Raw genomic sequence first — 13,642 nt, 5'->3', positions numbered from 1 at the left:
CCAGCCAACAGATTGGAGGAACAGGGCCAAACAAAGATAGTCAGTCATCCAGAGCTTAATCCAGCCTCACTGGTCCAGTTAACAGGCAAGTTCCTGAGATATCCACTAAGCCCCTGCCTCTTCTTCCCATCCCTACAGTCAAATTAGTTTCTATACCAGTCTTGTCCTCCTTTTAAGAGCATCTGGCTCAGGCTGGGTGGTAACTCAGAGCATACAAACCTCACCCCTCAGTTCTATCTGTAGTCATGGTTGTAGGTGATGTCACCATGTCATTAAGTTCTCTGGTTTGCAGGCTCAGATATCTTAATAGGAAGCCTACCACATTGGATCATCTGAATGATCCTTCAAGCATTTTTACTCTGAGACCTGAGTCTCTTTTATTTCTAGTCTTGACAAAGGCACCGCCATGTTTGTAGGTCCCCAAGCCCCACATGGTAGACTCCAGCTGTCAATCACACCAGCCAGTGAAGCTTCAAGCCCTTTATCTCTCCTTTGCACACTTCAGATGGGATGTGTCAGTTGTCTTCAGGGAACACAAACTAAACTGATAGCACCATACTCACGGTGGTCCTCTCTTTCCATCTCTGACTCCTGGCCTTTCCTGCCTGCTCCTTCACTGAGGGGCTACCTCTCTTTGCACTAGTTCTTGGGACCATATTATCCAGGGTCACTGTGGCGCATTTGAAAACCCTCCCCGGAGACCCTTTGCTGATTTGCCACCAGATTTAAATCTGTCTCATCTCACTTCAGGAAGCTTCCTAGAGCAACCCTTTTCTCTTCTTGCCTGAATTCTTTCCTTTATTGGGACTCATGAGTCCTGTGTCATAGATTCACCAGACCATACTCTAATGTCAATTCTCAATTTTTTTGTCACAAAAATATGAGCATTGCTATAGTAGGAATTATGTTGGGTTGATGTTAAGGTGGTGCTCAGGAAGTTGTTTTGAATAAATGAAGCAAAGAACAAATGAACAACCAAGATGTCCTGTTTCCAAACAGCACCCCTCTTTGAGGATATTAGCCAGTGTGTAACAGTGACTAACAGCATATTCTTTTTGCTCTTCTTTAATACAGAGATCTGAGTGGCTTTCATCCAATTCTGGATTGATTAAAAAATAATGCCATTGCTTTTCTATTCCAACAGGAAATATGGGATGTATTAAATCAAAAAGGAAAGAGAATCTGAATGACGATGGAGTAGATATGAAGACTCAACCAGTACGTAATACTGAACGAACTATTTATGTGAGAGATCCAACGTCCAATAAACAGCAAAGGCCAGTAAGTAGACTAGTCTCAGGGGAGCAATCCCGCAGCAGGATCAGAGCATGGCTGTGCAGTCTAAACCCCAACCTTTGCATGCAAAAACAAATCATATTGATTATACAGACCCCAGATAATGTTATATTCCTTGTGACTTAATCCTTTGAAAAATGTGTAGAGATTTTAGAGATAATCTGGCTACTTACTAGGTGATAAATATATCTTTAGTTGCATTTTCAAGTGTGGAGAAAAGCATCTTTAATGCTACTAATGAAAAGACCCCAGCATGTACCACCATACTCACCTCTGTGACTCAGGATAGATGTTCTAGGGTCAAAGGTGTGACTTTGGGGCATTACATTTTATTCCTTATTGTCTTTTCTTCAACTGATCATTATGATTTGTTATAGTGGACTAAAGGCTAAGAAAAAGCATATCTGATTCTACCTCGACACTTTACACAGGTGTCCCCATTAGAAACTTTATAAGTGATGTGCCATCTGCTGTACTTGGAAGAGAAGTGACGCCAAATTTTAGGAACATGGGGGAACTCAGAACTTAGGATAGTCATAGCTTTAAATCTGCTTTACTTTGGAGCATGTAACTTTGCAAGCAGTTTCTCATTGGGCATCTCTATGCCATCCCATTACTCATGATTTATGGACTGTCTTGGCATTTAAGCTGAAAACAAGTTATTCCACCTTAGCCTAAATGCCTTTATTATCAGTTTGGCCAGGCATGATGGTACACACCTGTAATCACAACAAGTTGACAGCAGAGACGGCAAATCTATGTGAGATTTGAGGCTAGCCTGGTTTACATCGCAAGTTCCAGGATAGTCAAGGCTACATAGTAAGACTGTCTCAAAAAACAAAACAGAAGAATTTGCAGAGTTTCTCCAGTCTGACCTATGCTTTTAAGTGGCTTGAAATTTTAGAAATATATTGTCATTGTCTAGTGCTGCCAAGGGCTATTGCCTAGCCTACCCCCCTTAGCATAACCTATCGCAATCAACTGTCATCATTTAGACTGCTAAGCCATAGTTAAAGAAAAGTGGTGCTGAATGATGACTGCATTGTACCGTTAAGTTACTTTATATGGTGTTTCTGTATAGATACATTATCAATATATCATGTAAAATTGCATATAGAGAGGCTGGAAAGATGACTGTGATTATGAGCAATGGCTGCTCTTCCAGAGGACCTGAGTTCAATTCCCAGTGCCCACATGTCAGATCATAGCCCCCTGTAGCTCCAGTTCCAGGGCATCTGACACCTCTTCTGTACTCTGTCTGCACCACACACACACATGGTGCACAGATATTTGTGCAGTCACAATGCCTATACTTATAAAAATAATAAATTTGTAAAAAAAAAAAAAGTATAGAAAACATATCCACACAAAACATATAAGATTATTAAGAGTACTAGTGATGATGAATACATATCAAAATAAGATTTAAAAGCACTTTATATAAATATGGATATTGAGTTATATTATTAAACAAATGTGATTAATAGAAAAGTAAGAGTAGAGAAAAGGTAAAAGGTAGTTTTCTTGTAGACGTCAAAATTCTCATTAAAAGTTCTGTTTATTTCTTGTAGCCAATGCCACAGCTTTTTGTGTGCTTTAAAACTTAAAGATTTTTTTGCTTTGTTTTGTTTTTTTCTTTGTTTGCTTGGATCTGTTTTTTGGTTTGGTTTGGTTTGGTTTAGTTTGTGATTTTTTTGTTTTGCTTTGTTTTTTGTTTGTTTGTTTGTTTTGTTTGTTTGTCCAGGTGTTACTTATTTAGGAAATCACGGAAGACTATTTAAGAAAATACTCAAATATTCAGTGTAAAAAAGATTGTAAGTAGGTTGGAAAGTAACAATGAGTGTATTTAAAATCTTTCAGTTCCCTGATGCTCACCAGAAAAAAAAAATAGCAATTAGCTTAGGTCTCCTGTGGTCGTAAATGTTCTCCATGGGCTGCTTAGTTTGGCCTCATCCTATGACCATAAACAAGAATCTCGGCCTTTGCCACATGTGAAAAATACACAATCCCAGTTGATCACAAAGGGCTCTGTGAGGAGGTAAAGTGGAACTGTTCAAGAAAGACCTAGAGTGGTGGCATGGGGTCACATGTATGTGTTTTAGTCCTACAAAAGTGTTCTAAGATGGGCCTCAGTGCACACATCTCAGGACCAGCCTAGCCAGCCAACATTTCACACATAAAAATAAGCTTTGCTACATTGTAGACTAACCTTTCTAGTATTCGCAGTTCAGCTTGCTGCTTTCAAAATTATTTAATTTTTCTTCTAGTTGTTTGCTCTAAATCATATAAAATAGAATGTGATTCTTAATTGTGCAACTCCAGATGACTAAAACAGCAATATAAAACTTCTTTAAGCCTCGAATGTTAGTATGGACCAATGATTGTCCGTTCCTTCAGTCCTTTCCCTCAGTGAATTTGAGATTTTTTTAGGGGCTCACATGCATCAGAAATTTATATTTTACTATAAACCACTTGGGTCTTATTTTATGAAATGACTACTCAAGGAGAAGCAGAAGAATGAAGTGGTTTAAAATCTGGGCCCAGGCAGAACCTCCTTAGAAGAGGTCACGAGGCCTTACATTCCCCCCCCCACCAGTGTTCTTGTGTGGAAAGGGTTTAAAATAGAAGGTATCTCATGTGTTGCACCCTGCTGCTGCCATAACAGGAGAATACCCCTGGCCCCTGGACAGAATCAGAGGCAGACAAGAAAGGTGGGCTTGTGTTTATCTGTTAGTGTCAGATCTGGTCAAATGTTTAAATAAGTTCAGGAAACATGGAGATGGGCTGGTGACAACCTCTAAAAGTCACCAGGGTCCTATCATTCCTGTGCTTTGTTGTGCTGGCCCTTCCTACTGTTTAGTTTCCATAACTGCTGTGCCTCCAACTTTAGTTCTTTCTAGGTAGAACGAGGCACACTGTACCAAGGCCCTGCCCAACCAGTGAGCTTATGGAAGGCTTCTCCCCCTCAGCATCTCAGAGGGCTGTAAATCCAGAAGCAGGCATCACAGTGGGCAAACTGCCACCCCAAATATTAGGGTCCTGTTAAAAACAAGAGAAACAATCCTGGTGGGTTGGCATCTAGTCCTCATCTCAGGAAGCCCTATCCACTTGGTCTGCTGACACAAACCAAGGGCTATATGTCCAGGAAAAGCCCTGAAATTGACTTGCAGGTAGGACCCTGCCAATGACGTCATCAAATTTGAAAGCCTAGCTACGAGCCCTGGCATCACCCTAGAGGATTTTTCTGCTTGGTTCTTCTTTCTCGATTAGTGGCTGCGAATCTAAACCTCACTTGCTACTGTTAGGAAAATGATGTGCATGCAAGAAAAAAAAAAGCTATCATGACTTTTGTTCCTCTAACAAATCTCTTCCATAGGTTCCTGAATCTCAACTTTTACCAGGACAGAGATTTCAAACAAAAGGTATGTTTTTGTTTTTTTTTTTTTTCCTACCAACATAATTCATGTTTCGTTTGTCATTGTGGGAAAATATATGTAACCCAAATTTATCACAACTTCAGCCCTTTTTTTTTTTTTAAATGTCGAGTTCAGAACAGGAAGTAAACATTGTGCCGGTATTACAGGAGGTTTTCATTATCCCATGTACTTTCATTAAACACTCATTCATTGCTCTCCCCTCCCTTCTGCTCTGCGCAGCCACCGTTACACTCTCTGTCCTTGTGGATTTGATTCTATGTACCACCTGCGGTTGGAAATACAGTCTTTGTCATTTTGTGCCTGGCTCATTTAACTTAAGATTTGGTCTTCAGGGCTCATCAGTGCTTTTTAAGGCTGACAATTCTATGAATGTGTATATTCTATTCTGTGTATGTGTCACATTTTGTGCATTCCACTAATGGACACTGGAGTAGCTTCTGCCTTTGCAGACCATGACAGTGTTACCATGACCACATGTGCATTCTTTCCTAAACATGGTTTTAAAGTTATAGTAGGCTCCTGCAGGTCTTGGTGTACATGGGATGCACCACATGTCATTTGTAGATGGGAAGCACAGGGCTTCTCTCCACGGCCCTCTCCATTGCCTCCTCTCCTCCTTTGTGTTTATGTTGATAGGTTTTGAAGAGCTCAACTTGTATTTTTTGTTCTTAGATCCAGAGGAGCAAGGAGACATTGTGGTGGCCTTGTACCCCTATGATGGCATCCACCCAGATGACTTGTCCTTCAAGAAAGGAGAAAAGATGAGAGTTCTAGAAGAGTAAGTGTGCCCGGGCCCCGGCTGCACTCGGTCCCAGAGCCTGCACGCTGCTTTGCTTCAGCCTCAAAAGGAACAGAGCAAAAGGAATTTCCCTTTTGAATGCAGCGGTGGGCCCTTCTATCATTTCTCCCAACAAGGACAGGCACTGGTTTTTTTTCTTCACCAAAATGCTACCTAAGAAGTTTGGCTCTGTGGCATTAAGTTTGGCTAATTAAGATGGCCACTGTAGAGTTTGGGAGATAGCTCAGTCATGTTCTGAATTAGTTCCCTAGGACCCACATTTTCGAAAGGAAAATGTTGGATATAGTGGCACTTGCTTGTGGTGGCACAGGATCGGGGTGGTGTTAACAGGTAAATCACTGAAGGCTCTCTGGCAAGTCTAATCTGCCTGGAAACTTCTGGGCCTATGAAAAAAATCTATACCTATTCCTATCCCCATAACCATACCTATACTATACCAATAAATATTTCTATACCTATACCTATCTGTATTTATCTATAGCATCTGAAGAATGACTATGAGGCTGTCTTCTGACATGTGCACACATGTACATATGTGATGCATACCTGCAAACACAAGTACACATTCATGAGCATGTATACACACACATATACCATACTCACCACAATCCTGCGACTTAGATAGTATTGTTTCCATTTTAAACGTTAAAATTCCCAGGAATAAATTGAGTGACTTCTCAAGGTCACAGAACTATCACAAGAAAGGGGCCATGTTTAGATGCAAGGTCACGCTGGTGTTCTGGATCAGCGATTAGTGCCTTATCTTCAGTAAGGGGTCTCCTCTCTTTCCCTTTTTGGCAGGTCAAGGTCGGGGTACTGCTTTATACAAATTCAGTACAGAAAGGAAGTTAGGCTTAAAGTGCTCAGACTTCCTTGTTCTCCCTTCTCACTGCCCTGGGGCCTGACCAGGGTCACGCAAGTGAGTCAACACACAGGGATCAAGGAAACAAAACATCCAAGCAGGTACAGGGAGTCACGGAGGCAGCTGAGCAGGACTTTCCAATGTGGGTGTGGCACCACATCCTTAGAAATCACAACCCCTGGCCCATGAGCCCGGTCTATGCTATGTAACCGCCCTCCGTACTTCCAACCATCTCTGGATGACTTCTCCTATCTAATACAATATGGTTGTGATAGTTATAGAAACTTATGTTTCACTTAATGGAGAATAATAAAAAACATATATAAAAGTTTTAAGTCCTGAGAAGGTAGCTCAGTGGGAGAAAGCTTGCCTAGCATATGCAAGGTCCTAGGTTCAATACCCCTAAATGTGAAAAAAAAAATCAGCCTAAATATTTTAAATAATTTTCATCTACAGTTTGCTCAGTTTGAAGGTGTAGCATACACAGGCTGCCTGTGTGGGTAAACAGTCCATGGGTACAGCTCAGATTTAGTCACAGACAAGAGCCTGATCTGTGTGCAGGCATTTTAAAGGACCAATCCCATACGGCCGCATCTCGAACTCGCTTGCTCCTTCCGGGCCTGGCCCTTCCTGCTTCTCCTTCCTGTTGCCCTCTGGGTTAGTATGGTATTGTGCAGTTACCATGTGAGGAGGCTTACTTTCTCTTAATTACTTTTGGTCTATTTATTTATTTTTGTTGGAGTTTTTCTTTCTTCATGGCGCCTATCTCTGGGTAAAGTGGATGTTTGTACAAATAAGTTTATAATACATGAATTTTAACACATGAATTTAAGTCTCTATTTCCTTGATTCCCATTGCTATAAGGATCCTTTAAAACATTCCTTAGGCATCCAGGGAAATGAGAAGTGTTTGGCTTCTGTAAGGTCAGCCATTTTGTCAAGTTTTTTTTTTTTTTTTCTGTGTGGCACTGCAAGCCACATTGAAGTTGTAAGGATACCTTTTTGTTGTTGTTGTTACTGTCACTAAATATATATTTCTATGAAAAGGAATACACTTTTCCCCTTAGATTTAGGGATTCAAGGAATACTCCCTCTTGCCTTTACTCTGCAAAAGAAACACCTTAGGACAGTTGCCATTACAATTCTTGACTTTGATTTCTCTTCCAGGCATGGGGAATGGTGGAAAGCGAAGTCCCTTTCATCAAAGAGAGAAGGCTTCATTCCCAGCAACTATGTGGCCAAAGTCAACACCTTAGAAACTGAAGAGTGAGTCTATGGCATGGCCATCTTGGTGTTTCTGAACTCTGCATGGGATTGCTTATTATCATATCCCTGCCACAATACTTAAGAAATGTGAACATGTCTTCACAGGTGGTTCTTCAAGGACATAACGAGGAAAGATGCAGAGCGACAGCTTCTGGCCCCAGGGAACAGTGCAGGAGCTTTCCTTATCAGAGAAAGTGAAACTTTAAAGGGTGGGTATGTGGTTAAAGACCATACATACAGAGACTGCCTAGGGATTTTTGTAATCTCCTTAGATGTAGATCCTAGGGCCTTGTGCATACTGTGTAAACATTTTGCTACCAAGCTACAACCATAGCCTCAGAAAATCATTTGAAAAATAATCCCAGAATGAATAAAATAAAGAATACAGCAGGTTCTGGGAATGAAGGCGTTATTTTTTGTTTGGTTTTGGTTCAGGTTAGAGTTTTCTTTGGTTTTGAGACAGAGTCTTCCTATATAGCCCTTGGCTTACCTGTAGTTTAATAGGTAGACCAGTCAATAGGTCAGTCAGGCAGGCTGACCTCAAACTCAGAGATCTCCTGTCTTTGCCTCCAGAGTGCTGGGATTAAAAGTTTGTGCCACCTCACTTAGATGGTTTAATTGTAAATTTTTTATTGTTGTTGTTGTTATTGTTATTTGTGCATGTGTGCATGTATGTGCATTCTTGCCTGCCAAGGTGCATATGTGGAGGTCAGAAGGTAACTGCAAATCATAAATTTGACTGAATTTAGTTTATCAGGCTTACACACAAACCTCTTTTTACCTGCCTAGCCATCATGCAAAGCCTCTGACAGTAAAGTTTTGTATTTTGATAGCAAATAACAAACCCAAATGATAAATGTTAATAAACAGTAAACAGCTGTAATTATGGCCAGGTCATATACTTCCTGTTTTCTTGTATTATTATGAAAGTGAATCTTAAGTGTCAAGAGGAAACTTAAAATAATTTTTCTATTCAGCTAAGTTATTTCAGAAAACTACTGTGAAGAAGTAAAATGATATATTGGCTATCTGTCTTTGCAAACAAAATGCTATTGTCATTTATCAAGTCAAAAATTTAAAGTACCTTTTATTTTCCCCTTTGAGGCCTTGGCTAGCCTGGAACTGGCCAAGTTTTGCCTGCTTCTGCCTTCCAAGTGCTTGGATTAAAATAATCACTGCACATGGCTGCAGGACTTTCATGTGATGCATTTATACTTGTATGTTTCATGGTAACATGTGTACCTCAGTGTGGTATAGTGTAGACTTTCCTAATAACATACAAGCATGCCTCTCTTAACTTTCTCCCACAGGAAGCTTTTCTCTTTCGGTCAGAGATTATGACCCTGTGCATGGTGATGTCATTAAGCACTACAAAATTAGAAGTCTGGACAATGGTGGCTATTACATCTCTCCACGGATCACCTTTCCCTGTATCAGTGACATGATTAAGCATTACCAAAGTAAGTCAAAACTGAAGTCTGGGAGAGGTTGATTATCTTTATAATGATTAATGTAAAGTGGCAGATACTACTCTATATAAAATTTTTCTTTCAGTTAATGTGGTGGGTAGTACTCTACAAGTAGTTTTAACTTGATGTAGATACTCCTTGACTTCCAGTGATCACATGTTCTAATACATCTATTGTCCTTGACATATTATAAGTTGAAAACACATTTCATTCACCTTGTCTTCTGAACACCCTAGCTTAATGTGGCCATCAGTGGATGTGCTCAGCTGCTTACATTCTCCTGCAAGTGGACAGAGTCTACCACCTGTCTAACCTACATGTGCTATTGGCTCATGCAAGCTGCCAAGTACTTGGCTAGAGATGGACACAGGTTGATTGCATAGGCATACTTTCACACATAGAAATGTAAATAGAAAACATTAGACAGAGTGCTGTAAGTGGGGGCTATCACCACATGCACAGTGAGATTGCTGCTGTGATAGTCGGGGCCTTCTTACTTGGTGTGAGTTACTTAACATCTAGTGTTTCTTTCTTCCTGTAGAGGAAAGTATATATTATTTTTGCACGATGCATACTCTTAATGTGTGTAAGTATTCAAAGTACAAGATATACAGATCTGTTTCTATGAATGTTATACATGTATCTAAAACTATGTGCCCATGTTAAGAGTACACAACAAGCAACTTTGGGCATATTTAAAAATAGAAAGTCAATGTCTCATGCCCAGTACCAGTGTCTGCCTCATGAAGCTCACCTCTGTGGCCTTAGGTTCATTTATTTTGGTTAACATCAGATGCAGGAGCTGCTATGGCAGGTTCCTCCTGCCTGCTCTAAGAAGCTCTGAGAAAGCTCATTGAGGGTTTACTTAGGCCCCAAAGCATGGAGCAAAGAGTAGTGTAGAGAGAACAAAGGTCTGGGCTTGTGGAATACTCCCTTCATCTCTCACTTCCATTCACTGATGCTCTGGCTGAAGTGCTGAGGGGCGGGGGGCAGGGGGCAGGTATAGAAATCCCTTAGTCCTGTTCTAAAGTGTTGGGATAACCTAACTACCTTCTTGCCCATGAACCACCGAGCTTACACAGGAATCAGAATACCTTTTGTTAAGTGTGACAGTCCATCACTGTCTTTGCTGTTTTTATTGCTGTATGCTGGCAGTGTTAACAAATAAAACAAAATGTTTTAAATTGTCTTCTGGTAATTTTTAAAGTTGTAATTAGGCAGAAAGTATCCCCATTAGCATTTTAGATGGTGGCAGGTTAGACATTATGAAAATAACAGCTTATTCAAGATTTCCTATATAGGCACTTCTAAAATACCATATTGGTTCTCCATCAGAGATTCAGCCAGCCATGTATCTTTAGATGTATCTGTACTGAGCATGTACAGATGCCTTTCTGGTCATTCCTTAAACAATACAGGGTTACAACATGGTATTCACATTGTATTTGATAATGTAAGTAATACAAGTATGATTTAAATAAGGTGTACATACAAAGTATTACATTAATTTATATAAGGGACTTGGTTTTGGAATTTAGGGGGACTCTGGCACCCGTCTGCCATGGCTACAAACTATATTGCTTGTATTACTCTTTCTCTTTCTCTTTTTCGTTCTTTCTCCTTTTCCTTCTTCTTTCTACATTTATTGTTTGTGTATGTTGGGAAATCCAGGATTGAACCTAGGCTATTAATAATAGACTTGGCAGCAAGTCTTTCTTAGCTACTGACGCATCTCTCCAGCCCAGCATGCATTCCTTAACATTTGTTCTTCCTTTCACCTTAGAGCAGTCTGACGGTTTATGCAGAAGACTGGAGAAGGCATGTATTAGTCCCAAACCACAGAAGCCATGGGATAAAGATGCCTGGGAGATCCCCCGGGAGTCCATTAAATTGGTGAAAAAGCTCGGCGCAGGACAGTTTGGGGAAGTCTGGATGGGTGAGTGTTTAACCATGTTCCATTTTGGAGAGATAATGAAGGGTTCTAGTCTCTACCCGCCACTGAGCGAGGCACTGAGCCACTCAGAAGCATAATTTCTTGCTTTCCTATCTGTCTTGGGCCAAATTCTATCTGCTTGGATGCTTGCTCAATGCACACAGATGTGGGACTCAATAATTCCTTTCATCTTTTCCATGATAGGAGCGTGGGTGCTTACCCAAATCCTCTCTCCTCTTACATCCATCTCTCATCCTCACACTCTGGACAAACCTGGGCAAACACTTGAAGTCTCACCTCAGTGCTCAGTCTTAGGACCGAGATAACTGGCGTTCAATGTGCATGCACGAAAGAACACAGAAGGGGCTGGAGAGATGGCTCAGAGGCGAAAGAGCACTGGCTGCTCTTCTAGCAGATCTGGATCAATTCCTAGCATCACAGGACAACTCTCTGCTGTCAATAACTGCAGTTTCAGGGGATCCGATGCCTTCATTCTGGTCTCCTTGGGTATCAGTCATGCACTTGTGTATAGCTATACATACTGGCAAAACACCCAGACACATAAAATAACATTTTAAAAAAAGGAAAGAAATGCCAGGTCAAAATAAAATAGCAATAAACTTAAGAAATAAGTTCATTTAAAAAAGAGAAAGAAAAAAAGAAGAAGAAGAAAAAGAGAAAAAATAAAAGAGAGAAAGAGAGAAGGAAGGAAGGAAAGATGAAAGGGAGGAAGAAAGAAAGACCATAAGTGAATGAATATGCCCCACAAAACCTGAATAGGAACATTCATGACCGCATTATTCATAATATCAGGAAAGTGATCTAGAACCCCAGCATTTCTGAGAATATAGCAGGAGAACTTTAATTTTGAGGCCAGCCTGGGCTGTATGGCAAAACTGTCTCAAAAATAAAAGTATAAGCAACCCGAATCTTTACCAAAAAAATAATGTATAAGCAACAACTGTTACAGCCATAGTATAGAAACTGGTACACACATAATATGGATGACCCCTTGAAAGGAGCTGGTCACAGGGGTATCATTCTATGTACTCATAGAATGTGAAGTGCCCAGAACAGGCAAAGAAAGCTACAGAGACTGAAAGTGGGTACCTGGTTGCTGAGGGATCTCTTTGAGAGCTAATGGAAATGTTTCAAAGTAGCTTATGGTAGGTAACAACTTCACAACTATGATGTGACATGTGAGTTCTGTTTCAACAGCGCTGGCATGTATGTGAAATAAACAATATTGTGAGCTTCCAGGTACAGTTTACCCAGTCTCCCACAGTAACATCTCACAAAATTCCAGCAAAATATCACTACTAAAATAGTGGCATCAATAGTTTCATTCATTCATTCATTCATTCATTCATTCATTCATTCATCTGTGAGACAGTCTTGCTACATATCCCTGTCTTGTCCAGAACTCACTATGCAGCCCAAGCTGAGCTTGAACTCGTATCAGCCCCCCCCTGCCTATTTCTCCTGGGTGTTAGGATCCACCATGCAGCCTAGTTGTTTATAAATTATGTTTTCAGGGAACGGAGGGAGGGAGGGAATGAGAGGAAAGGGCAGGGGAGGAAGAACAAGAAACACAAAATATGACCTAAGCGTGAGTTTGGCTGCTGGTCAGGCACTCCTTAGCGCCTGCAAGATTTCATCCTGCTGAACTTTAACAGGTTGCACTGGGAATAGTGACTGCGGGTGCCGTGTGAGTGTCAGCAGTGAGAGGTGCCTTGCCTCACACCCCTATACAGCTTACACCTCCATCCATTCCTCTGAACCTCATCTCACAGTGAGACTGGAAAGCTGCCCAGATTTTGTTGGTTGGTTTTGTTTTGTACAGATTTTTCTTTTATTATTGTTTAGGTATATGAATGTTTCCTTACATGTATGTCTGTGGAACATTTGAATGTCTGGTACCTAGGAAGGTCAGAAGGGGGCATTGGATTCTCCACCCCCATCCCAGCAGGAGTTACAGATTGTTATGAGCTACTCTGTCAGTGCTGCAGATGGAACCTGCTTCCTCTGGAAGAGCAGCATGTGCGCTTAACTACTGGGCTATCTCTCCAGGCCCCATTTTGTTTTTAATCGTCAAGGAACTTAGGATCTAGTTTTTCACATGGGTACAAAACAAAATCCAGCCAATTAAAATTATATCATTGCTAAGTGAGTAAATTATAATTTTTGTTAATCCCGATGTGTTATTCACAGACTGTCTCTCACATTATAAGACCTGAAACACAGGGAAGAGATTCTCAGATGTAACCTGCCCTTTGCAGGAAGAAGTCTGTTAGGATAAAAGCGAAAGTTGTTTCTGCCTCAAGCTGTTTCCTCTTGTTTGTGTGATGTGCGCATCTGCTGTGGGTGCCTTGCTTCCTCTGTGTATTGTTAATATCCCAGAGATCTGACTAGACTGGGAGGAGGGGGAGGAAGTACCTTCTTAGAGCTTGGAACTAAGAAGCTTTACTTTAAGAAAGGAAAACTTTTAATTGAGTTTTGTTTGATTCAGTCTTTGGTTGGTAGGTTTTCTGTAGGCCTGGCTGTCCTAGAACTCACTATGCAGGCCAGGCTGGCCTTGAAC

At 40.8% G+C, this 13,642-nt stretch overlaps 1 protein-coding gene across 3 annotated transcripts in view; it reads left to right on the top strand.

Annotated features, from left to right (window-relative positions):
• Nucleotides 1-13,642, top strand: part of Lyn (LYN proto-oncogene, Src family tyrosine kinase) — a 114,256-nt gene that overhangs the window by 59,157 nt on the left and 41,457 nt on the right. For 2 of the 3 annotated variants that reach the window (XM_076924264.1, XM_076924265.1), the window contains exons 2-8: nucleotides 1,145-1,281; nucleotides 4,673-4,718; nucleotides 5,406-5,511; nucleotides 7,561-7,659; nucleotides 7,765-7,868; nucleotides 8,970-9,119; nucleotides 10,912-11,064. In XM_076924264.1, the coding sequence (XP_076780379.1) occupies nucleotides 1,150-1,281; nucleotides 4,673-4,718; nucleotides 5,406-5,511; nucleotides 7,561-7,659; nucleotides 7,765-7,868; nucleotides 8,970-9,119; nucleotides 10,912-11,064 (790 nt within the window). In that variant the 5' untranslated portion in view covers nucleotides 1,145-1,149. The remainder of the gene's footprint in view (nucleotides 1-1,144; nucleotides 1,282-4,672; nucleotides 4,719-5,405; nucleotides 5,512-7,560; nucleotides 7,660-7,764; nucleotides 7,869-8,969; nucleotides 9,120-10,911; nucleotides 11,065-13,642) is intronic. The other variant, XM_076924266.1, reaches the window with a different exon arrangement.

This window comes from Arvicanthis niloticus, chromosome 25 (genome assembly GCF_011762505.2).
Source record: "Arvicanthis niloticus isolate mArvNil1 chromosome 25, mArvNil1.pat.X, whole genome shotgun sequence".
NCBI classification, from domain to species: Eukaryota; Metazoa; Chordata; class Mammalia; order Rodentia; family Muridae; genus Arvicanthis; species Arvicanthis niloticus.
This window is presented reverse-complemented; position numbering and strand designations above follow the sequence as displayed.